The 25,869-nt window shown below is 40.9% G+C and overlaps 1 protein-coding gene across 1 annotated transcript in view; it reads right to left on the reverse strand.

The window, feature by feature from the left end:
- The window catches only part of LOC139642576 (A-kinase anchor protein 9-like), a 71,738-nt gene that overhangs the window by 34,825 nt on the left and 11,044 nt on the right, over positions 1 to 25,869 (reverse strand). Inside the window, exons 3-22 of the mRNA XM_071517475.1 lie at positions 24,661 to 24,936; positions 21,160 to 21,204; positions 20,287 to 20,346; positions 18,796 to 18,945; positions 17,873 to 18,028; positions 17,497 to 17,694; positions 14,949 to 17,354; positions 14,409 to 14,876; positions 12,856 to 12,936; positions 11,739 to 11,886; positions 11,356 to 11,426; positions 11,037 to 11,166; positions 10,661 to 10,758; positions 10,076 to 10,181; positions 9,080 to 9,314; positions 6,569 to 6,629; positions 5,147 to 5,518; positions 4,199 to 4,477; positions 1,719 to 1,849; positions 1,114 to 1,325 (exon numbers count right to left, since the gene is read on the reverse strand). Coding sequence (XP_071373576.1) covers positions 1,114 to 1,325; positions 1,719 to 1,849; positions 4,199 to 4,477; positions 5,147 to 5,518; positions 6,569 to 6,629; positions 9,080 to 9,314; positions 10,076 to 10,181; positions 10,661 to 10,758; positions 11,037 to 11,166; positions 11,356 to 11,426; positions 11,739 to 11,886; positions 12,856 to 12,936; positions 14,409 to 14,876; positions 14,949 to 17,354; positions 17,497 to 17,694; positions 17,873 to 18,028; positions 18,796 to 18,945; positions 20,287 to 20,346; positions 21,160 to 21,204; positions 24,661 to 24,936 — 5,683 coding nt within the window. The remainder of the gene's footprint in view (positions 1 to 1,113; positions 1,326 to 1,718; positions 1,850 to 4,198; positions 4,478 to 5,146; positions 5,519 to 6,568; positions 6,630 to 9,079; positions 9,315 to 10,075; positions 10,182 to 10,660; positions 10,759 to 11,036; positions 11,167 to 11,355; positions 11,427 to 11,738; positions 11,887 to 12,855; positions 12,937 to 14,408; positions 14,877 to 14,948; positions 17,355 to 17,496; positions 17,695 to 17,872; positions 18,029 to 18,795; positions 18,946 to 20,286; positions 20,347 to 21,159; positions 21,205 to 24,660; positions 24,937 to 25,869) is intronic.

Consider the following 25,869-nt stretch of genomic DNA (forward strand, 5'->3'; position numbering starts at 1 on the left):
GTGACTTATTCCCACTTTGCCAGTGACATCTGTGCTATGCAACATTAACATAAAGCATAGAACCTCACCAGTGACACCTTTTAGCTCAAAATGAAGGTGTGTATACTTTTGCTAGTTTTTTACTTTTATTTGAATTTCATAACTTTCTAGATTATAATAATTTCTAGAATTTGCTTTTCACTTTGAAAGAATACAACTTTCTTTATAGATTACAGACAAAAAGAATAAATAATAAATAAATAAATGCATTATTATTACATTGTAGCACAACAAAATGCAAGAAGTCAAGGGATTCACAGTCTTTAATCATGAATCATTCAATCATGATCATTGATCACTGTATGTTCAAAAGTACTTGTTCTGGTTGCTGATCTGTGATGGATTGTGTGGAAATTTAACTTTCCAGTGTTTGACACAGAGCACCAATAGTCCATGAATGCTACATCCACTGGAGACAGTAACTGTAATCCTGAAACTTTCTGAACCTGAAATGATTTGCTGCAGTACACCAAGAAAATGTTGAGAGGTGCAAACCTAATTTTCTCTGACAAAGGTCTTTTAGCTGCCCCGAAAACCTCTTCCAAAACTGAAATTTGTAAGGAAAGGAACACAGTATTTGGCACAAACCTTGGCTGGATGTATAAGAACCCCTAAAGTGTGTGGTAGTAAGGCTGGAAAACAGCCAGAGCACTATGCAGTACAAACTAGTACTACTATAGTTCAGTTTAATATATGCAGCTACTGTCTTGGCAAAGTATTAGAAGACCTGTGAATGGTTAATGTGTTAACCTGAGACTGTGCTGTCTTTAGTTACCATAGAGTCACCACTGTCAGTAGTAATGACCCAGTCAGACAAGACCTTCAGGACAACTCCAACCTAAATGGCAAGCTACTTAAAGAGCGCAGCAATAGTTTTAAAGCCAGATACTGAGGTATTGTGCTCCTTCAAGTGAGTGAATGCATGCATAGTCATATTTTGTAAGTTTAACTGTCTGTTTTGTGATGGAGCTCTGGAAAAGTTTAGCAGCCAGTACATTCAGACACTAGTTTTCTCCTTAATAATGACAAATGATATTTAATTGATCCCATTAATTGAACCGTGATGTGACTTGCCTGCAGTATAAGGTCTGAAGGGCTCTGTGCCACCTCTCTGCCAGGTTGCTCTCTGTGTGGAGGAGTGTGGCGGTGCGGCCTGCTGCCCTCCACTGGAAGCCTGACGCAGACTCTCCATGTGGAGGCCCATCGTCTCCTCCGCCGCCGCTGTGGTCTTCAGGACGTCAACCAGCACCTGACAAAGCCTCTCGTTGGCCTTACGCAAGAGGTTTCTGACAGGAGAGAAGGTAGGAGTTAAGAAATTAGGACTGGTGGTTGGTTATGAGAACTTGTGCGGTGCCATCAATGACTAACACAGTAGAGGAGGAGAGCATCTTATATATCATTCATGCAAGAAATCTTAATTAAAGGGAAGGCTTGAAATGATCACAGTTGTAAAACATTTCACCCTTTAACAAAAATACAGACCTCAAAATGGGAATTTGGCCTAGCTTTGGCTGCAACTGGAAATCAATATTAACCTTTTCCCAATTCTTCTACAGCACGAACACAAACACGTCCGGTTAGTATGAAGGCACAACTAAATCAATAGCTGTACAGATTAAGAATGTCCTTTTAAGAATAGAGCATAATTCAAAGTATGTATGTATAATTCCTGCCTCTACCTTTCAGTGGTGATAATGTCCGGATTAGAGGAGTCCCCTTCATCCTGTAATGACAATTTGCTCCCATCAGCTTTCTTTACTCGCGGCCCCTCTGGGTCCTCCTCTTTCCCAGCTTCTCCCTTCTGTAAAGCCTGGACAGGCAGGAGAGAGAACACAGACAGCAGGCCCGTCATTGGAAAGGCTACAGTTTGTTAAAGATTCCTGAAAACACTAGGCAGCCGAGGGACAGTGTGGCTCTATGCATGACCATTAGTAAGAGTGGATTCAACTAAGGCACAGCAAGGCGCGTAGACACGCTCCCCTTTTACAAGCACACAGACTACAAACACACAAACACACTTCTAACTCCCTTGGAGCTGAGAGAAACACTAGTATCTTTGTGCTGCTATGGCAACAGGTGCACCTGAGTCAAAGGGACTGGTGGAGGAGGCAGCGCCCCCTTTTGGGGAAGAGGCAGAAATGCAGCTCTGCCTCTCCACACAGAAAATCAATTCATTCTCAAAGACACCGCATTGTGTAGAGACTGCAGATGAGTAGAGACTGGCACCGGTTTCAGTCAAAGAATCATTTCTTTAGACCGATAAGACCATACACTGAATGCCACTCTGAAAGCCACTGTTACACTCATCCTGTCTAACAGACAACATACAGTATGTGCTACTGTGCAAAATTCTCTTACACAAATCAAACTTTTATGCTGGATTACGTTAATATTACTTTGTATATCTAATGGATTACAATTTATGTAACAATTGAAGGCTGAATAGAAAGTCTGTTAACATCTTCAGCAACCAAATACATAATCTATGGCTCAACACTATATCTAAAGAAAGTGTCAATTTAATAAACGCTTGCATTTCACTGCATTCAAAGACATGGAACACACATGTACAATGACATGCCACATACAAATATCAAAATAGTTTATTCATGTTAGAATTAGTTAAAATATACTCTTATCAAAGCCTTCCATCCAGGAGGATCTAAGCTGTTTCAGAAACCTCAAGACTCAATCCTGCAATGTCAAGATGTAAAATGTGGAGCTGCTTCATCAATAATGAATAAAAGAATATATACAGAATATTTGAGTTTTATGCCAAAATAAGGTTTATTCTGTAGTAGTCTTTCAGGAAATCCCACTGGATTCTATCCAAGTCACTTTTACCATTATTCTCTATGGAGCAGCTCCACATTTTACATCTGTGGTGGCGCCGCTCATATTAATTCTCTGGGTTGTTCTATACCATAAAAATAACATACTGTATATGAATTCTTCAACTGAGTGGTATTCCACTTAATCATATAATTGACAAACTTATTTACCTTAACAGAAAGGATGACTAGCATATATCAGACACGCAGAGTGCAGAGACAATTTTTTTGACATCTTTAAAACTCATTTGAGCCAATTGTAGCTCAAGAACGTTCTTAGCAAGTTGTTTAATGAATTACAATTAGTGAATCACCATTACCAAGAGTGTTTTGGAACGATTCATCACATAAAGAACATTGAACCCGACAGCCTCTGCTATGGCGCGGGTAATGCCTAATCATGCAATAAATGGCTAGTGAAAAGCCTAGCTGGCCCTGGGATTAGGTCTTCAAGGCATGAGGAGCGCTTTGGCAAAGAATCCTGGTAACATGAGAAAATTTAAGACTCCTCACTTCTAAAGAGGGAATATATTTAACAGTACACCAGTGCATGCACAAGTAATGAATATGCAAGCTTCTGAATCTTGAATGTTGCTCTTTGGTAACGGATAAACAAATACGCTTCCTTCCAAAATTTTGCCATTGCTGTAAGAGACACACAGCAAAGTATCTGTCTACTGATATTGATTGTGGTTGAGTATGATTATTTAAAGAACTGTGTGAATACATGTCAGCAAGTCCCTTACATCAGTAATAAAAAGCTCAGGTCATAAATGTACTGTATGAAGCAAAGCAAGAGAGAGGAAAAGCAGTGTTAGGATGCAGTGTCCTTCTTAAATAGGAGTCTGAGTATGTGTGTGTGTGTGTGTGTGTGTCTTGTTTCAGGTAGTCTTGTGCTACTTTTGGGCTGCAATTACCCTTTAAGAAGTCCCACTGACTTTAATGATTGTTTGGCTTGTTGGTTTAAGTATAAGGCCTATATTCTAATTTAAAGAAATCCTGCGGTTGAATATTTTGAAATTAGAGACAAAAAAAAAGACACATAGGCTGACCTCTCATTCGGGATCTCACTCTACCCATAATGCATTAACGTTGCTGCAAACTATAGAAACATGCTGCTGCAGATTTCTACACAGGAACCCCATGCATAATTGATGTACATTAAATCCAGTGCATGCAAAACACGCATCAGAACACAATGCATCCACAATGGAATTCTGCAGCAGTAATGGATTCTTTCCTTTGAAATGAATGAAACTTAATTTGAGAGTAACGCATTCAACACATTAATGCGATCATGGCATAACAGGCCAGCCAGCTGCACTGACCTGCTCCGGTCCTGCTTCAGTTTTCAGCAGCTGCTCCTTTAACCTGTGGACCTCGGCGGTCCTCTCGCTCAGCTCCCTCTCCAATCTCTCCCTCTCCACTTCATCCAGCCAGAAGCCCGCGGTGGGAGAGGCCCTGGGAGTCCGCTCCTCTCTCTCCCGCTCCTCCACTCCTTCTTCCTCTGACTGGGTCTGCATGGACGAGGTAGTCTGCCAGGCGCGCTTGTTGATACGAGCCAGCACAGTCTGCTGGGCGAACTCCACTGACATCTGAACTATGGCCTGTGGGAAAATTTGGAGCCAAAGATAATGCGCCTTAGGATTCTATTTAACAGAGCACTTACACATCTAAGAGTGCTGATACAATTTTGTTTACAAATCTTTGATGTGCAAGGCTCCCGGCAACAGGCAACAAAGTGAGGCACAGGGTCAAATATCTTTTCAAAAGTTTGCTGGCAGCAAGATATTCTGCTGTGATAAAAGCATTTAAGGAAATCCTTGCTCAGAGTTGCCACAAAAGTTGCTGTGTCACTGACTTGATAACTGGCCCATTCCAGAGTCTTAGTTGTACAGTTATTATTAGAGTGGGATATCAATTCATTGGTTTCCAAGTGGTCTACACAACTAGCAATTAGCAATGGTAAACAAACTAATAATTAGCTTTATTAGTATTAATAAAAATTAATTTGTACTGTATATGATGATGTAACAGAAACAGGCATTATAATAGCAGAGTACATTCCTTTTGCTTAAAAATAAAATAAATTAATCTGTGTTGCCATCGTCCTTTTCGAAGACCTCGTTCAGGTGTGCTACACATTTTTGTGATTTCTTTAATGAGGAGTTTTACTGATTCTGATTTGACAAGTGAATCGAATTTTTAGGAAAATACAATGTGAATACAGCAAAGAAATTACTGTTCTGAGCAATATCAGTCCAGTGGTTACCTACCTTAGCGACCTCCTCCTCCACTTTCTCCCGGTGTTGTTTCTCCTCCAGCACGACTTGCCCCGCTGCCCTGGCGCCCTCGATGGAGCGTCCGGCCCCGTTGATCCCGCCGAGGTCCTGCTCAGCCTTAGTCAGTGCTGCTCTGTCTTCTCTCTCTTCTGGACGCTCCTCTCCTTTCCTCTCCTGCTCCCTCTCTTCCCTCAGTCTCCTCAGCTCGCTGCTGTGCTGCTCCTTGAGAGCGGCCACTTCTTGGACATACTTGTGGTAGAGCGCTTTCCTCAGTGTCTGCAGCTGCACCGTCAGGCCCGAAGACCTGGCAGGCCGGTGCAGCTCCGCATCCGCGCCCACCTCTGATGCTTCCTCCTCACCAAGCTGCTGCTCAGAGAGAACGCAGAAAAGAGGAAGAGAGGGTCAGAGAGGGTCAGAGAGGAAGGGACCACAGGAGAGGGATGGTTGCGTGGATGAGTATGGATTAATGTATCAATGAAGACAAAGGAAAAGGAAAGAAGGAAATGCAAAGAAGGAAACGCTGCAAGATGAGATGAAACTCACAAGTTGCAGATTGGAGTGAGTAAAAATAAGACAGAGCACAAGACAAGAAGTTAAGGAAAAATACAGAGTTCTTAGGAACTGCTCTTAAAATAAACAGTCCCTAAGTGGCTCTACATATAGCTAACCCCACCCACTCTTTGACCAGTGATAAATACACCACTCTGTTCTCTCCACCCCCCGGGGATGATAAAAAGGATAAAGAGATGCCTTGCATCATACTAGCCCCACACTTTTCCACTAATACACTACCAGTCTGTCTGGTACTGAATCCCTGTCTTGTCTGTTTTACCATGATTCAGCCTCTTCAGTTCTCACTCGCTTCATGCCTTCATCACGCTTATTCTCTGCATTTCCAATCCAGACATATCTAAAAGTCTATCAAAAAACTCTGTTCTTCTTCCTCTCTGATATCTGAGTGAGGATGCAAGAGCCTTGAGCACACATCAGCTGAGGGAGGCTGGAGTAAGAGAGAGAGAATGACAAAACTACGAGAGGACGGAAGCTGGAGTGGCGGTGATCGAGAGGCGACTTAAATGGAGCGCGGTTCACTCACGCAAGACAGAATCCTCCTTTCATGCCGCCGCCGAGTCTAGAGTAAGCACGCTCGGTTCACCAGTAACACACTGTACTGGAGGGTTATGTAACGTCTTACCCTTATTATAACACGCTCCTTCAGATATAGAGCCATTTCAAACTGTGGCTTCTGGAGCAAAGCCGGGGATTTAGGGCAGGTTTTAGCCTAAAGGCTGCAAGTGCCCCCCTCTCCCTCCCCCTCACTGTCACAGCGTCTTAATATACACATTTCAGCTTGTGGTGGGACGTGATGAGTGTGACATGGCAGATTTAGATAAGGGCAAAAAGTAGCAGCCAAACCTTTAGCTCCTCTCTGTGCTCTTCCACCCTCTCGGAGCCGGACTGTGCAACACTGGACAGGCTGAAAGACAAAACAGGATGTCAAAAATCGTTCTATCACCACATATGAGGTTAAAAAATGTTTCTGTCATATGATCTCCTCTATGTATTATGCTACAGCACAGTTTGCCATGTCTGAAATTTGGTTTTGATATTGAATGACAGCAAATGGCATTTAGAGGTAGGGATATAAGTCACATGCAAAGACTTAAAAACATACAAATCTTAAGCAAGTATAAATTAAGAGTATGCACATGATAAATGAGATATCCATACAGAAATTGCTATAGAGAATACCAGCTGAAGAGATGACATATAGCAAAGACACTGCTCTTCAAACTGGCACCATTGCATGCATTAATAAGACTGGAGTTATGTTCACTGAAATATTCAAAACAATCTGGATATATGTGATTTGATTCCATGTTTTTATGCCTGGGAATCATTTTTCATAAAAAGGGAATTTGATTCCTCATGTGATATAACAGCGGTCTGTCTTGAACATGGCCATAATCAGACAAAAGAGAATCCAAGGTAAGAGCTTAGTCCACTGAGAACCATAGTGGTGAAAGTACTGTATTTACGAGGTCAGTAGAGTAAACAGTAGAGGGCAGTAGCATCTCAGTGAAATCCGTACACATCGATGAGGTTTGGTTTTGGCAGAGTATAAGAAATAAGTTAATACATGTACAAATAAAGTGTCAGAAATGTGAGTGGTCTCCATATTGTTTCTGTATACAATAAAAAGAATAAAGTTAATAAACTCCCTATATTGCATATTTTCATTTTTGTGTAATTTGTTATGTTGCAAGATAGGATACAAAGTGAGACATGAATAATACACAGGTTCATGCTTGTGGGGACAGCCATGTACTACTTATGCATTGAAGTGAGAAGAAAACCCCTAATATCTTTGCCACTTCAGTGCAGCACTGAAGTTCATTAGAAACCTCATTCAATCCAACGTACTGTGTGGTTCATGAATAAGAGATACCATTCATCTTCTGTCCTATTCAACACTGCAATGCTTCAGTGATTCACTTCCTTCAGGAAGCCATCTGGAATGGTTGAAACCCTATTTTTATAGGTTAGTAGGCTAGCAACAGGAGTCGAATAATGCTTTTAACCTCCTAGTAAATATTTCATTAGTTAAGGCTCTGTTGTCAGTGGAACGGGTATCAGCTAGCTTCCACCTGCTACACAGGTTGTGCAGACCATTAGCATCAAATCGTTTTTAAAAGTTCAAATTCATCTGCACTAGATTATGCGGTGGTTAAGTCTGCTAATACTATTCTTCCAACACATGTACTGCACTGTAAACAAGTGAAGCACAACTACTAAAATGCAGCTAGTCAAAGAAATTAAATGGATTCAATTCCGTGAACAAATCCAAGCTACTTGATGTAATGAAATGACATTAATACAATTTCACATTTTATACATCTTGATTGTAAGCATTAATCAAGGGAAATCTAAGCATCACTCGCAATCATGGAGAAAGCGATGGTGACAGCGGAACAGAAATTAAATAATTTAATTGAAGATAGTCTTAACAAAGCAACTGTTCCTATGCCAATCTCAGGAGAGATAGGAGAGAGACAGAACAGAATAGATCTTTATCTGTTTCAAACTAACCTCCACAAGGGGAAAGAAACAACACCATGTTGCTGATCTTGGCATCTGCAGTGAGTGTGTTTTATTTAAATGTAATGTCTGAGTATATTAACCAATTCTAGTCGTTAAAAAGTAACAACGATTTGAGCTCAGTTTGTGATGAGTTCCTCTGATGAAAAGGACAATGCGAGGGAGTTATGCTAACTGAACAGTGGGAGGCTGCATCACTCTGGTGACAATGCTAGTCAAATGCTAAACAGCAACAACTGACTAGACAGCATTTAAGAAGGGGACAAAAAAATGAAGAAGCAATGATGGCATTGTAGTTAAACTGAATTTCTCAGCATACTGGCTGTAACTTTCTGGAATCATTGTGCCTTTTTATTTTAATTAACACAACTTTGTATACATGTTGGGAACAGTCTCCCAGCACAACATGTCAGCCTGTCTAAGAGATGTTAATTAAAATGTTATGCTACAGAGAGCAAGTTAAGTGAGATATCTTTCACTGAGTCTTTATGGGAAGAAAGGGGAGACATTTTGGTCTATTTTAAGCACAAATTTCTCATGAGACGAATTTAAGTCACCTTTTATGGTTCCTGTAGCCCACTGCCCACCTACAATACACTCTAGGTGGCTTCATCATTATCTACATTATGTAAGGAGGGTTTACATATGCATTTGCCCAGGTCTGTGATTATATATACACATGATCATACATACATACATAAAAGAATAAGAGAATGTGTTTTACATGGTTTTAATGGAAAACATCTCTTCCGGAAAAGATTAAACAAACCTGGAAAAAACAATAAAGGATTAACAAATTGTCATCATGTGTTTTTCCAGGGTCATCACCTGAACTGGCTCTGAGTGCCTGTGACCTCCTGCAGACGCTGCTCCAGCATGTAGAGCTCAGTAGCATAGCGCTCCTCAGTCTCTGCAGCCTGCTGCTGGTAGTAGGCTCTCAGATGCTCCATCTCTTGTCTGTGCCTTTCCTCCAGCTGGAGCTGCTTCTCCTGGGCTTCGGCCTTCAGCTTTTGCAGATCCCCGGAAAGGGAGGTGGACGGCCCGCCAGCCGGCTCCTCCGGATCTAGCCAAAACAGAGGTGAAATGTGAAATTCAATATAGTAGTTTACTTGGATAACACTGAGGATTACATTTGGTTAGATGAAACATTAACGTTGCCTGCGAGGAAACTGGGCCATTGCAGTGGCAAAGAATAGGATAATATAGTAAGAATTGAGCAAATAGAGAGTAGTGAAGGTAATACAACAAATAAAATAACATAATGAGGATAATACAACAAATAAATAAAGATACAGCATCTTCTTTCAAAGACTTACAAGTTGCATATGTTAGCAGTTTACAGATCTACATTTTAAAGCATATATGCACGGTGTGCAAAATGTGCACTGCTGTCTCTCCACATAATTAAATTTACAGAGCAGATGTGCAAGGCTGGATTGCTAGCCTGGTTGGTAAACACTAGAGGAGTAGTGGGCTGAATAGCAGGGCGGTGTTAGCATTTGATTTCTCTCTTTGAAGTCGCCCACAGGTGCTGAGAAGCACTGTGCAACACACACACCAGCATGTGCTCAAAGAGTGCATGTGTGCCATGCCAGTCATCAATCAGGGTTAACCAAAATTCTGTGGAGCAGCAGTAGAAATCTAGAGAATGTTACACTGCAGCTTACTGGTATAGAGTATTAAATTAAGCCTACCAAATAAAGATGTTCAATCAGTTTGCCATGTTATTCCACACCTCTGTATTTTGACCAAATAACATGAGCACGTGATTTATTTGCTTTTGACTTTCCTGACAGGGGAATCAGAGTGTAAATCCAGATTTACCTTTGCATGAGGAGGGGCTTACGCTGACAGCCTGCATACGTAGGTTAGAAATCTCCTTCTCACTGCTACTCTTCAGTTCATCGTACGCCATCTGCATCGCCATCATCTAGGAGACCAACAATTCTGTTTAGAGCTGCAACGATTAATCGATTAATCGATTAGTAGTCAACTATTAAATTAATCGCCAACTATTTTGATAATCGATTAATCGGTTTGAGTAATTCTTTAAGAAAAATAAGTCAAAATTATCTGATTCCAGCTTCTTAAATGTGAATATTTTCGGGTTTCTTTACTCCTCTATTACAGTAAACTGAATATCTTTGGGTTGTGGACAAAACAAGACATTTGAGGACGTCATCTTGGGCTTTGGGAAACACTGATCGACATTTTTCACCATTTTCTGACATTTTATAGAGCAAACAACTAATCGATTAATCAAGAAAATAATCGACAGATTAATCGACAATGAAAATAATCGTTAGTTGCAGCCCTAATTCTGTTGTTGTTGTTGTATTGTAACTTCAGTTAAAATGATTCCTCTCTGTTCCTCAAAGAAACCAACTCTACAGATCTGTAAAACCTCACCTTGCTCCCATCAGCCCTCAGCAGAGCCTGGAGCTGCAACAGCCGGTCATGCTCCTGCTCAATCCTCTCCTTCACCTGGTGAAGATCTCTGTATAGCTCTACAGTGGGAGAAAGCAACACTGTTTTTCTAGCTTAGATGAAATTTTAGTGATCCTCATGGAGAAATTGTGTCATTTTGTCTGAATATTTGGAGATGAGGTTCTGAATATGCAGCGATAGATACTTAGGTAGATGCACTTTGTAGGTACAAAGTGAATTTCTCGCTGACTCAGTGCTGCTTTCACTAGGAATCCCTGGAGTCACTTGGGTTACAATATCTATGATATTTGTTGTATATTATAATTATATTCCTTATGAAAACATATGTTGTAATCACCTCTGGCCTCGAGTAAGACAGAGGTGGAATCACTGGTTTCTTGTCTTTCCACTGAAGGGGCCAGCCGGCCCTCGACATCAGCCTGAGAGACACACTCCAAGAGCTCTTCACCAAAAATCTTTCTAAAAGACTGAAGGAGGAGCAGAAACAAAGTTGAACGTTAAAGTTTGATGAAAAACAAAGCACACTGCTAATATCCATTATTTACAAATCTATTTAAAAATGTTGTGGTAATCTTGGCAATGCACATTAACAAAATTCAGTGAAATCTACAAAGCTTTAGACATTATAACGATAATTATTAGGCTGTAATAATTACCAGTATTAGCTCATTGCATTCTTCTGACACAGCTTGTACCACATGTTGGTATTTGAAGATTTTTGGCTCATCTGAGAAAAATAGGTAGAAGATTATACACAATCAATTGCTGAGTATAAACGTTTTGCATAAACATAGCCGAGTATAAACACAGCTTCACAGCTTCAACATTAAATATAGCCAGCTATAACCACAAAAGCATAAAGATGATGTTGAATACATTAGGTAACCAGAATCCTATTCTTTTTTTCCTTTTTCAGAATAGCAGGTAGTCCAGAAAACATTATGAATGATGGATCAAAAGCAATTCAGAGGGAACTGCTGCCTTGCGACAAATACAGATGCACACAAAGGCTAACCCACCCAACCACACATTTACTCACCTCCGCCACCGTGCTCTTTCAAGTGCCGCAGTTCCAGCTCCAGGGAGTGTGTGCGGGCGTCCGTCTGCTCTTGGAGCAGCTCGAGCTGGGCAGAATGGATCTGAGACAGACTGATGCGCTGAGCCTCCAGCTGGAGCCTGCACTCACCCTAACCACGGGAAGAAGTTATCAACCAATCAACATGGCTGGAATGGACCATGGGGGCACATGCCTTTTCATTTTTTGAGTTAATCTTTCCATGTGTACAATTTGTTGATTTTAAGTTGAACAGTGTTAACCTAAAGATTCCTAAAATGTGCTCCACAAGACAGCATACTAACAAACAGAATGAAACTGGGGGAAAAAAAAAACAAATGCTAGAATTTTTCTGAGTACAAGATGTAGATCAATTAACGCAAATAACATTATGTAACATGACATATCCATTTGTCTACTCAGAGGAGATTAATGGTTTGATAACATTATTCCCCCAATCCTATTTCCAAGACAGAGCGACGGCACAAGCCATCTGTGTTTTAGCATAACATGAGAGGCCTGCTATAACAGAGACAGAAGGTGCAGTGCAGCTTCTTTCTCTTACTCACAACAATCATTAGCATGAACGTGTTCAGGCTACACAATTATAAAATTGTGATTTTGTTACCTTTGATGTCAGACTGATTTTAAGTGCACTCTACATTTTAATTAGGCTGTATTCAAACTGCTTTGTTATATGATACAATTTCCCTATCCGCACTTGGACACTGCACTGAAGAGTCCATTCAAACCTGTAACCACTCAGATGTTGCTGCTTACAACATACAGATAAAGGACGGTCAGTGCCTAACAAATAGATGGCAACTGTATTATGCGCCACTGCTAGTAAGAAGAAAAACTGAAACACAGAGTGAATTATTTCCATCATGAAAATTATAGAAAACGACAATCCTTAGATACCAGCCCCACTAAAGAGGAAATTATTGCAACCTATGATACTCGTGCTACATTGACTGCATTCCCGTAGCTCCACGTTAGCGCACCTATTGATTGACCTTTACACCCAAATGTATGATGTATCAAAGACTAAGACTCAACACTGAAAAGCACAGGGCAGGATGTGAGCTTGAGTGACATTTACATGCTCAGTAGTCTCTCCCTCATCCTCTTCTCCCAGCCGCACTACAGCCTCCATGTGTCGCTCCGCCCCATTTCTCCTCACCTGATAAGCAAGCAGGAGAAAAACACTGTGCTTGTTGTAACTGTATCAAATATAATGCCAGTGTAAATGTAGACACTTAAGATAGTGATGGAGAGAACAACATGTAGAACAATGAATGGATCACTTCCTGAGAGGGAGCAGACAGTGACTGCATAACAAGTGCAAAATGCATTATCAACTATAATTTACAACCAATGGATTCTGAACAGTATCGAATTTGCCTATATTGCAATTCTATTTTCAACACCATGGGGAATTTCTCTTTGGAGTGTTATTTATTAAGCCACTGTATCAGCTTTATAAGTGGTCGGCCAGCATATAAGTTGACAATACAGCACCCCATTAAAAAGCATGTTCTGCTGTTGAGTGTACAAATACATAAAGATTTTTACATAGAACATAAAATTTTCTCTGTTTAATAAAATGTGTTTTTCCCATGCCACGCACTTGCTGAAGTAATTTTCCAATAATTTAGCACCAATAGCAGGTTTTACCACAAGATAATCATACTAAATGTGATACTGGCTCATGTCTAGTGTTCCAACCCAGGAGGTGCAAAAACAATATGGAGCACTTATGTGAAATGGCAGACAGACACTGTACAGTATCTTTTGCTTTGCCCTACTGAGGCACAGCCTTGAACATAGAGATGGTAGATACACAGGGGTGACTGGGGTAAAATGGCTTCTCACCTCAAACCCCTCACTCCCTGCAGGATGGAAAGAAACTACAATGTACACATTTCTACTTGATAATAATTCTTCACAGCTATCAAAAGACTGGGTGATTTTTTTCACTCCTTTTCAAAAAACCAGCATTGTATTCACTTTGAGGATGAGCAGCATCAAATGAAAGCACATTCTAAATATTGTATAGTGATATGAAATAGTGCCCCTTTAATGGTAAAACTGAGCTGCATATCGATAGTGTTGATACAGCCAGTATTGTATATGCATTTTCTCTTTCATAATAATGTTTCCACTCAATCCCCACTTCACATCAGTGAGTGGTTTGCACAAACGGAAAAACATAGGGATATCTTATGACCCCAACAGTCTAACTATGCTGCTCAATGCTACCTTTGAGAGAAAGCCTGCAGACACTCAGGCAATTTGCAATCAAGACCATTAGTCACTAGAGAGAAAACATTTCAGCGATAAAATGCCTCAGTCATATTCAATGGTAAAGTCTTATCTAGGCTATGAATGCAATCCACAGATAAACAGCATGAAAACTAATTTCTGATAAGCTGATAATGATACTATACATCACAGCATTGATTTGTAAATTCGATACATGTAATTTCAACTAGATTTACTTTTCACATACACACCTCCTAGCACTGTTGGGTTCTTGAAAAGCCTTTTAATAGTTCAATCAAAAATGTTATTTAATCACACCCATCAGACAGAGCAAAGGCAGTGGGGGCATTTCAGCTGAGAGTGCTGCAGTGGATGCATGTGAGTGCCTACCCGTTTGTTGATGTAGTCTCTGCCTCCATCTCCTTGGTACCCGTCAGTGGAGTCCTCCTTACCGGCCCTCTGCTGCGAACACGACGTAACCCGGCTCTCCATCTGAGCCTGCACCTCCTGCTCTGCGACACTTGTAGCTTTCTCTTCTTCCACCACCGGCTCCTCTTCCTCCTCCCTTTGCCTTTCTTCTCTGCTGTCTGGCTGAATAGTGCCCAGTTTGCGCTCTTGCTTCGACCTCTGCCGTCTCTTGCGCCTGCTTGACCCTGAGGCAGAGGGTTTCTGCGGGGAGGATCGTCCTTCAACAGGTCCCTCCCCTGACGACTGGACTGCTGCTGGAGATGGAGTCTGCGAAAGCCTCTGGACCTCCAAGGTATGCCGGATGCTGTCTCTCTCAGCTTCAGCTGCCCGTAAGAGGGACTGGAGAGCCTCTACCTCCCCTTGCAGAGATTGAATCTGAAGGTGATGATCCTCAAAAGAACGAACTGAAGGAACTGTCTCAACACTGTGCTCTCCTTGCTGCAGCTTTGCTTTGCTCTGGGCATGCTGCCCTCTCGACTGCTTTCTCATAATCTCTCGTTCTCTTTCCAGTTCTTTCCCTAAGCTTTCATTTTGGGTGATGACCTTCTTGTTTTCTTGTTTCACTTTCATCAGCTCTCCTTCCAGTTGTCCCAATTTGCTCTCTGTAAACGTCAGTTGCTCTGTAACTTCAGAAAGCCTCCCAGCTAAGCTTTCTTTTTCACTCAAAATAACATTCAGCTTCTCCATTAATTCAGTAGTATCTTTTTCTATCAGAGCTTTATCGTCTGCGTATGTCTCTGTGTGTGTATGTCCGTCTGTGTCCTCCATTTTGATATCTTTGCTGCTCTCCTCCAGCTCCCGAATCTGCGACTGGAGGCTGACAATTTTCGCCTCAAATTCAAGTGTCTCCTTGAGTGTCCTCTCTTCTAACTGTGTCTTTGCCTCAATGAGGCACGTGTATTCCTCCTTAAGCTCCTGATAGTTCACCTCAAAATTCTTTTCAGCAAAAGAGAAAGTAGTGCTCTGCTTTTCAATTTTCTCGCTCAGCTCAACTACTTGTTGCTGTATTTGATTGTTCTCTGCTGTAAGGGACTCCATTTTCTTACTATTTGACTCTAACTCTCCTTTCAAAGCATTATTGGATTCCATCAACATCGCCTTTTCCATTTCCTGCTCCTTCCATTTGTTCTCCCAACACTCTTCTTTCTCTTTTGTCTGGTTTTCTAGCACCTCTGACTTCATCAGTAACGTCTGAATTTCCTTCTCCATTCTAGCTCGTTCATCTCCTCCCTTTCTCAGTTCCTCAACTTCTACCTGAAGCTCTTGGAGCTGCTGGACCAGCTCATCTGCTTTGGAGGTGTGCAAAGCTAGCTTCAGATCCTCTTTCAGTGCAAGTATTTGGTGTAAAAGCTCATCCCGCTCTGTGGCAAAACTATTCTTCTCTCTCTGTAACAAACACAGTTCTTCTTCATAACCAACACGCAGCTCTTCCAAAGCTCTCTCTTGTTTAACAGAGGCTTCATTGAGGAGGTTTTCTGTGTTGAGGAAGCTCTCCCTCTGCAGGTCTTCCCTGAGAAGGGTGAGCTCTTCCTCATGGCTAAAGAGAAGCTGCGTCCTCAGTCTTTCCAGCTCTGCTTCCTGTGACTCAGCCATGCGGTCAAGCACAGCATCCTTCTCCCGCTCAAGCATCTCCAACTTGATCTTGTAATTGGTCGTTTCAGACTCGTGTTTGGCTTCTGCTTCTTGTGCAGCTTCCTCAGCAGCAGCCAGCTGGCTCTTCAGGTTGTCAATAGTATCCTGAAGGTGCTGCAGTTCACCTTGTTGGCTTTCCTGAGAGATTAGACTGCGGGAGGCCAGCTCCACTTTATCTTTAGCAGAACGGAGATCTTGGAGAAGGTCCTCAACCTTGGCCTGCAGGTTGAGCTTCTCCTGGGCAACATGGCTCAGCTCATCTCGGGCTTTATTGTACATTGCGTGGGACTCCTCCAGTGTCTCTTGAAGCTCCCTAATCTTAGCATTGAGTTCTTCCACCACAGCAGTGCTAACAGTGGAACTCTGAGATAGCTGTTGGGCTTTCAGAAGCTCAAGTTCAGCACCGTGTTTCTCAGTCATTCGGTCCACTTCTGCTGCATGTTGGAAATTAAGCTCCTGCTTCATCTGGACAATTTGCTGGCCATACATCTCATCCAGCTCTGCCCTGAGATGGTCAAGCTTCCGGAGAGATTCCTCTTCCATTCTTTGGAGGTTGTCACTCTCAGACAGGCTGCCCTGGTGACAGCGTTTCTGCAGGTCTTCTACTGTGCCCATGAGCTGCATGATTTCATTCGATGACATTCGCTCCTTCTGCCTGGAGGTTGCAAGTTCACCCTTGCAGCTTTCTAACTCTAATTGTCCTTTCTCTAATTCCAATCTACAACTCTCCAATTCACATTTGGAGCTTTCAAACTCATTTTTAGTGCTTTCCAGCTCATCCAGGCATCTTTCAAGCTCCAGTTCCTTTGAAGCCATTCGCTGGTGGAGGTCTTTCAGGCGTTTTTCAGAGGACTCTAGCTCGTCCTCAAGCTGGGTAAGAGAGCATTCACGTTCTGAAATGACTCTCTCTTTCTCTGTGATGATAAGATCTTTCTCATCCGACATGTCTGTAACAGTTTCTAGTTCAATCCTCCCTACCTGGGCAAGTTCGTCCCTAAGGAGGATCAATGACCGCTCATGTTCTGTGATTATTGCAGTTTGCTCCGAAATCATCTGATTTTTCTCTTTTAGTGTTTGTGCAAATGACTCCTCTGCTGTTCTGCTCACAAGTGCAAGCTTGCCTTTTAATTCAGTGAGGGACTGCTCGTGACCTAACATAACTCTTTCTTGTTCGGAAATCAGCAGGTCTTTTTCATTTATCCTTTGTGTAAATAATTCCTCTGATCTTCTCCCTGACTAAAAAGAAAAGCATGTCTTAGAAATACAGGAGTAGTACTGACAATGTTGAGAAAGAATACCACTCAAATTCAAGAGGACAGATGCCTAAAAAGACACAACAAGATATAATCTAGCATATACACACTAGGAAACCTCTCACCATCTCCATCTCACTGAGCTTGTGCTGGAGCTGGCTGATCTGCAGCAGTTGCTCGCTGCTCTCCTCCTGGTACTTTCTGACCTGGCCGCTCATTTCCTCCAGCTCCTGTTGGTACTGGACCAGCTGCTGCCTGGTCTGCAGAAGATCAGCCGCTGTACTGCTGTGGCTTGTATTTCTTAGCGTCTCGCCCGCCTGCAGCTGTCAATCAAACCAGCAGGTAGTCAAGTTCCAGAAGAATGAAGAAAAAAACATGTCCTGTTTATAACATGTGGGCGTTCCCCCGCTCAGACTAATTGCTGATTTTGTATATGGATAGCTGCAGTAGTAGTATAAAATTGGATAGAACAGACTCAGTAGTCTAGACTGGAGCTCCTACCTGCTGGAACTGAATATGCAGTTTCTGGCTTTGTTCTGTCAGCTCCAAGAACTCTCTCATGATTTCATCTTTCTCTTCGCGAGCCTGCTGAAGATTAGCAGTCAGCTGGGTGATGATGCCATCTCGCTGCTTCAGAGCAGCCTCAAAGTCCTGCAGCTATAAAAAAATTATGTAAGTAAAATTAACACATATACAGCAAAAACATTAATATTGAGATAGTACAGAGAAGGGAGGGGGAGAGAGCAATTATAAAACAGCAAGAGAAGGAAAGCTTTATTGGCAAGCCTGAACCCAGGTTTTATAAACAGGCATAGAATGTGGTAATTGTTTAAGGCTAAGGCTTTTCTGACGGGAAACAGACTTTTTTTTAGGGAATTTTCAGATTCCATCGTTACTCAGAATTCAGGTAAATTTTGTTCCAGTATTTATGAGAAAATCATCAACTCAGTCTTGTTGAATGATGTGTATATGTCTATTTAGAGTTGCAGGCCTATTTGCAGGATGACATATAATTTGAAATGGACGACACTGCTGGAACAGTAGTGTTACAGTAGTATTATTGTATTACATCTGTTGACCAATGTTTTCATACCCAACAAAATGGGAGATGCATTCAAAAGTAAAATAAAGTGTCCATGAGGGGAAAGTTTAAAACTACAGGAAACAAACTCATACTACAAAAAAATGACAACTACAATACATAGAAAGAACCCAATTCAAACTCAGTTTCTAAAAATAATGACCTTGCTATAATAATTTTTTTTTACAATTTACGAATTTTAAAAGGGTGGGACACTGTGGTAATCAGAAAAGCAATGTCCACACTGTGTAACTTCTTAATGCATTAGCAGGAGCATAGCCTTAATATACAGTAGGGACAGAAATTCTAAAAATCCAATACACATACATAATACAACAGTTACCTGTTGCACTCCTTCGGTGCCAAAGGCGGCCCTGATTTCCTCGAGCTCCCGGCTGAGCTCCTCCACTGCCTGGGTCTTGGCAGCCAGCACATCCTCCATATCCTGCATCGTGCCTCCCTTTGTCACCTGTTGCAGGGGCTCCACCTCCTCCTGAGAAGGAAAAACAGGAGTTAGCATAGCATTTAACAAACATTTGGTAAGGCATATGAGATTAGGTGCGAGCGAGCTTAGCACTTAGCCACCATCAAAGAGTTACAGCAGTTAGTTACAGGAGCCAGATTTGTAGCAACAGGTAGAAAATATGATAAGTATTGTATCTATTGTGCCTATTTTCAATATCATAATAATAACATCAAGATTTTAGTTGAATCTTCAAACTAGGGGATTGCCGTGGCCAAAACCAGTCTGCCAGATTGCCACAGATAATCAGTCGAAATGCAAACTGAAAGCTAATCGTGTTAACTAATTAATGTATCCAGCCAATTATCAGAACAATTTTGATATTGACAAAGTCAAAAGTAGAGTTGCAGGTCTAGCAAAGTTGAATCTGTTCTTGGACACAAACTGCAGATGGCAGTACGTGTCCCCAGAAATGTCTCTTTAAATTATGTCCTTTAAATTTCCCCTCATCAATGCAAGCTAAAGGCACGTGTAAGTCACTTTGGACAAAAGTGACTTACACATGACATAATGTAATGTAATATAATGTAACATGTGTATGCCATTCTAAATCAGTACGTTGGTGTGTGTTGAATGCTGCTAGCTGGTCACTTGGGAAATTATTACTAGATTTCATTCCACACTCTAAGGAATCAAAATCCTTTTATCAAAATCCTTTTAGAAATGACCAATTTGAAATATGTAAACTGATATATTTCAAACAATATTTAGCCGTATAGATTAGTGGTGGCTTGGTTAATGCACTCTTCCTTAGCATCTCATTCTAATGCTTAGTCAACATGTCACTTTCTTTCTATCTATCCCATCTGTATTCATCAGCACCTGTCTTGGTTTCTATCCTTTCTGTTCGAACACTACCTTACTAATGCCAAAGAGAACAGCTCATTGTATAACACCCGTTGTCCTCTCTCCTCCAGGCACTTCACTGTCCTCTCTCTTCTTTTCTCTTACTCACCCTCCCTCACTTGGTTCTCCTGCAGCTTTTAGAGTAATTTACACCTCCGAAATGTCACAAAGCCCTGTTCAGTCCTAAACTACTGCACCATTTGTGCTTTAAAAATGGTAATTTAGAAAGACAACCAGACTGTTTTTTTGCTTTCCTACAGTTCAGTTTTCAAATTATATACAATATGTAGGCCCATAGTGAATTCCCGAGAGAAAGTACAGCATAAAAGAGGCTTGGTTAGTGGGTTACAGGAAATCTCAGCGAGGACTACATTGTATGAAAAGCGAAAAGAGAGCAAAGTGCAGCAGTCAGTGGGTTTGCTAGCAGAACCAAAAGCAAAGAACCGCTTCATCAGATTACTGTACCCAGATAAAATCCTTGGAAGACTTCATTTGGTTCTCTGTCATCTCATGGCACCCATTTACCTGTTAATTCATATTACTGTCAGTGAAAGGTTAAGATTTGGGGATTGTAATGGAAAACCCCCATTTATATATTTGTATATCTGTGTATCTGATTATGAAAGAGATTATGAAAAGACTTATTTCTGTGCAAAATTATTTCAAAACGTTGATTTTGCTAGGACCGAAGTATGGGCTCCAATTTAATTGGAATTATTCTCTCACTGATGTGAGTAGATTTCGAGTTTGATTTTAAAATTTGCTCACTCACTTAAACAATGGATGTTTTTTTGTCTTAGTCTTTTCTATATAGTGGCCTCATACCTATATGTGTCGCTACATGGGAATAACATTAAGTTTAAACTAACATTAGGCTAGTTAACTAGCAGTGGGGAACCAGGAGGAAAAGTATTCAGAAGTTCAGATGCTACTGCTTTGAGTAGATCCAGTGTAACAGGCAGCCAAAAGAGCCTGTTTGATACAGAGCCATTGTTTTGCTTTGATTTGATTGGCTCATGGTCTGAGAGCGTCCCATCACCAGTTCCATAATTGTTATGATTCTCTAAAACAGGAAGTAAGCCACCGATGTGACCGTAAATCCTTATTCACATTCAGCTAATCATTGTTTGTGTAGGTCCAATGCACAGCAATGCACAGCTGAAATGGCGGGGGGGGGGCACACCCTTTGTCTGCAGCGCTATGCAGAGACGCCTTGGTGTCACACAAGTATAAATTGGGCATTATGAGAAACACTTCAAGCAGAGATAAAATAACATTAAAGGAGAGGAAATTCATGTCAAAAAGTTATGATACATAGTTTGAGAAAGCTCTTCTTACCTCTGAGGAATAATCTTCAGCAGTAGTGGACACCTCACTCTCTGGCTGCAATAGAAAAAGAGTAATTTCATCAATCTTGCATGGAGAATCCTCAGGGGAAATATGAGCCTCATAAAAACAAGTGAATTGCATCACAACACGGAAAAAAAAACAGGATAAGTACAATTTAAGGGCTATAGCAGCAACATAACATTGGCTAAAACTGAAAAATTACTCCCCGAAATCCAAGCCATGTAAAATCATGTAAAGCCTTGCAACAGTTTGATATGTGCAGCAGCAAACACACTTTTGAAAATGGACCATGTGAGCAAAGCATGTCAGCGTCCAGGATTTACATTCAGTTAGTGGCCTCGTTCATCCCGCAACATAAAATACACATATGTACCGTTCAATTATGACAATGTGAAACAATCTCTGCTTCACTGACCTACATTCAAAAGGGATTCTGCATTCAAGTGTGGACCTAACCTACTTTTGCCACACAGCTGCTTTCTCACACACAGAATAATGACAGCCATTATCACAGTCTATTTTAGGGTTAATTTCTGGATCAAAAACTGAAACCGCATGGGACCAGAAGGGGAAAGAAATTACAAGTTTTTCTGTAGTCGACTATTGTCCAACAGCTCCTTAAACTGTTAATAGCAGTGTGTGCAAGCGAGATTATTGGCAAATTCAGCCAAAGAATAATATGTGAAATTACCCTAATACATTAATATTTTATTCACCACCTCAAATTGAGGCAGTCTGATGCAAATTCGACTCGCAACTGTGTCCAGCTTGATGTCTGAGAAATGTCAGTGAGCCACAACACAACAGATTTGTGCTCACAATCGCAAACATATCCATGGCTCTTTCAATGCCAGTGACAGACTTGAGAGGGGAAAACTTTGAAGCAGTCGTGTTTCCACAGCAACCCCTTCCTGCTCAGAGAAAGCTGCATCACTAAAAATCTCTGAGGAGAATCAAGCCCCCTGACCAATTAGTCTTTGTTAAGAACATACATTGTTGTGGGGAAAAATGGTATATAAAAACGTTTGGGGAAAAAACCCACTGAACTTCAAGTGGTTAAATTATTTATCTACATGAATTATTTATAGAAATGGATGCCGCGTGACTCAGTCTCTTTAAATTCAAAAGTTTAATTCGTTTGTGATGCATAACAGCTCCAGTCCAGGCAGCAGCGGTACAGCAAGATCTGCCCCAAAGCCTTTTGAAATAGAAAGAGATTGTCCGTCCCTCCCAAGGATAAAGACTAACCATGTATGAAAACAACCATCTATTCAATCAACCTTCAGGTCCATTGACGAGTGTTGCAAGGCCACAGGAATCGGTCACACAGACCGAGGCAGCTCAACCTGTTTAAAGGCAATTGTCTGTTTCCATGGCAACCAGTAATTTTGTAGGCATGTACCACAGCAAAAGTACAGTGAGTTCAGAGGAAGCGTGGCAGCGCAGTAGGGAAAAAAGAAAAGTATTGAGAGAGCTTGAATGTGAAAAAAAATGTGTAAGAGTCCTTAGGTCTTAACATATTTTCAATATGGCATAATATAATGGCTTTCACTTACTAGAGTCTCTGTGGGTTTATAAGATGGAACTGTGCTGAAGGCTTTCCCTGAAAGCTGAATCTGAATCTAACAGCAGCTTGGTTGACATTTCCACTGAACATATTTTCAATCACAATTATTTGAATGGTTGTGACTTCTATTCAGCAAGCAGATGATAAGGTTTCAGCTAGCTAACATTCTGTAAACTTTTTAATTCATCTTAAAACATGGGAATTAATTGCAGGTTTATGAATAATGTGTGTTTGTATAAACAAAAAGTCAAATTATTATTAACCAATTATGTTTTTTGAAGGCTGACACAGATTTTTGGAGACAAAAGCAGATATTTAGAATTAATTGCCAATATTTTCAAATACAATCGTAGACTTGGAACTAGGGCTGCAACGATTAGTTCACATAATCAACAAAATCAATTGAGCAAATACATCAAACTGGATTTTTATAATTGACACGCTGCAACATTAATACATTTTCAGGCTGTATACATGACGTCTAATTGTCTGTCAGTGATGCAGTGTGCAAAGGAAGCACTAGGTGGCTGAAAGTTTGACCAAGCCCCCGGAACAATCAAAAACAATCAAAAGTCTGTGAATATTTCAAATGTAAACCCAACGATACAGTGCAGTGTATCAGACTGACTTACTGACAAATTAATACTGATAAAACTTATCTCAAATAACACAAAAGTCATTATTTTGAAATAACATTTTTATAGATTTTTTCCAAAATGTTCTGTAGGTTTCCACCAAAGATTTCAGGTCGGCCTTATATTTTCATCCTGCTGAACATTCCAGCAGCACTGCTCTGTCCTCCCAGTGGCCTTTGTTGTCATGACAGCTAACGAGGGCTCGTTAAGCTCAAGGAGACAACAGAAGCAAAACTCAGAGGACATCAATTAAGGCTCACTTTGACACAGAAGGTCTCGGAATATTAACACCAGATCTTAGAACAACTGTTCATAACGAAAACCTCTAGCCATGGAGTGGACCTGCAGCACTGCAACATAACAAGTTTTACAGTCTTTCTGTGTGCAGGAGGAGCAGACAGGGTGTGACTGTATCGCACAGTGAGGGGTGCAGTATCAGACGGGACAGGAACACTTGTTGAGGAGTGCTGCTATCAAAAAAGGCAGAAAAATATGTCTAAAATAATATTAATTATGATTGAATGGCTGGAATTACTATTAGATTTACTGTATATTAATCATGGCAGAGTAACTGCAATTTTGTGTGACTTCTTAATAAATTGAAGAAATGCCATGTCATCAAAACACACATAGCGGGCTTCATTTATTGCTTGGCAGGAAGCCATCTTGACTGCTTCCAGTCAAAACATTTTTGCAGAGCTGATACTGCAAAAACACTCAAAGCAAGTAGACGGCTCCCACAAACAGCATCAGTGAGCATTATTTTCAAAACTAATCTATGGCGGAATATTCAGGACACATTTAAATAAATAAATGCATACATACTAAGGATGGGACAATATATCGAAAGTCAATATATCGCAATGGAAAAAAGTGACAATACGTATCATGGGGCCAAAATGATATTATTTGCACTTAGTTTGTAATGACATTTTTAAAATTGTTGTTTACATTGTAGCAAGCCAATGCCGTCGCTACAAAGATTTGCGCCGCAGCTCAGAAATAAACATAATTCTGCACATAAGTTTTATTTATTACACTGTATCCTGGATGTATCGAATCGTGAACCCCATATCATGTATCGAATCGGATTGTGAGATAAGCATATCGTCCCATCTCTAATACATACAGTATATAGTGAAATGTCATTGTAAATAAAAGATATGTGTGTTGTTATACATTTCCATAATGCATATCCAAGTCTATATTTTTACTTGAATATAATACTTAAAGCTCAGAATTTTATCGGTGCTCGTAAAGTGTTATGAGGAGGTTTGAACTTTCTACCTCTATGGTGTAGGTCTGGTCATGCTTGACCGTCTCTCCGCTCCGCAGGGTCCTGGCAAAGGTAAACTCCGTGGTGGGCGGGTCTCGACTCCCTTCCTCTGATCCCACTCTTCCTCCCCCGGGGACCTCCTCCTCTCCTCCCTCAAACCGATCTTGCTCAACCTCCAGCCTTCCCTGTGAGTCTCCCTCCGAGTCCTCTGCTGGCTTCTTTTTCTTCTTCTTCTTCTGTTTCTTCTGGGAGTCCGCGTGGGCTTTCCTCTGACGGTACTCAGCCAACTGGGACACAAGAAAGTTAAAATTAGCATTAGCAAACACTTTCAACAGCCATCCTTAAAAGACTTAAAAGCATTACGCTAGTCTATGTTTCCAGTGATAGTTTCAGTTCTGTTCTCGGTTCATTACTCAGCCTTTAGGGCAAGAAGCATCTACTTTAAATTCATAGTTCTATTAGTACGTCTAGCACAGAGTTAAAACCTTTACCAAAAAACTAAATTTACCCACTCTAAGGCGACATAGTTTGGTGACGCTCAAGCGAAACATTGTGTGCCCCCATCAGGAGTCTTCCTTGCTCCAAGTGATCCTCCCTCCCTGAGTCCATATGACCGAACACATATGCCTCTTGCTGTGCCAAGTGCTAATCTTATCAACAGCTCCTAGCTAAATGGATTACATTTTTAAACTATGTGAACTGTCCGCTTCAAAAACAAATTAGATATTTTGTGGTTTTATGTCGTTTCCCCTGTCAAACTTGGACTCTTTGCTTTACTCTGAATAAAAAAAGAAAACTTAAAAGCTGTTGTCGTCTTGTTTCCAGAAGTGTTTTAAATTGTGAATATCCACGGTTATAATAGAAAGTATTTTGAGGAGTATAACAGAACCTATTTCCACTCCACACCACTTTCATATGCTGAGGGTTCTTGTGCAAATTGAAGTTTTATATTTAGGATTAGAGTTCACTTAAGTCTTCCCTAATCTTCACCATGGTTCCATGATAGTGTCTGTCTCATTCACTTTCATTAATTCTCCCTCTTAGAGAAAGAGGGACTGGAAAATCCCAACTTAATCTGTCTGTCGTAGAAGCCCGTACAAACCCATATCCCAGTTAACTACAGGATCTGCCTCAGTTTTTATGCCCTAATCAAAAACTTCAAACTGACTTCCTGTTATGAGTAAAGGTCTTTTTGTTTTGATGGAAAACTTGTAACCTTA

The sequence above is a fragment of the Centroberyx affinis genome, unplaced genomic scaffold, assembly GCF_046629955.1.
Source record: "Centroberyx affinis isolate AG114_WGS23_722 - 3 ecotype Tasmania unplaced genomic scaffold, CSIRO-AGI_Caff_v1 ptg000046l_1, whole genome shotgun sequence".
NCBI classification, from domain to species: Eukaryota; Metazoa; Chordata; class Actinopteri; order Beryciformes; family Berycidae; genus Centroberyx; species Centroberyx affinis.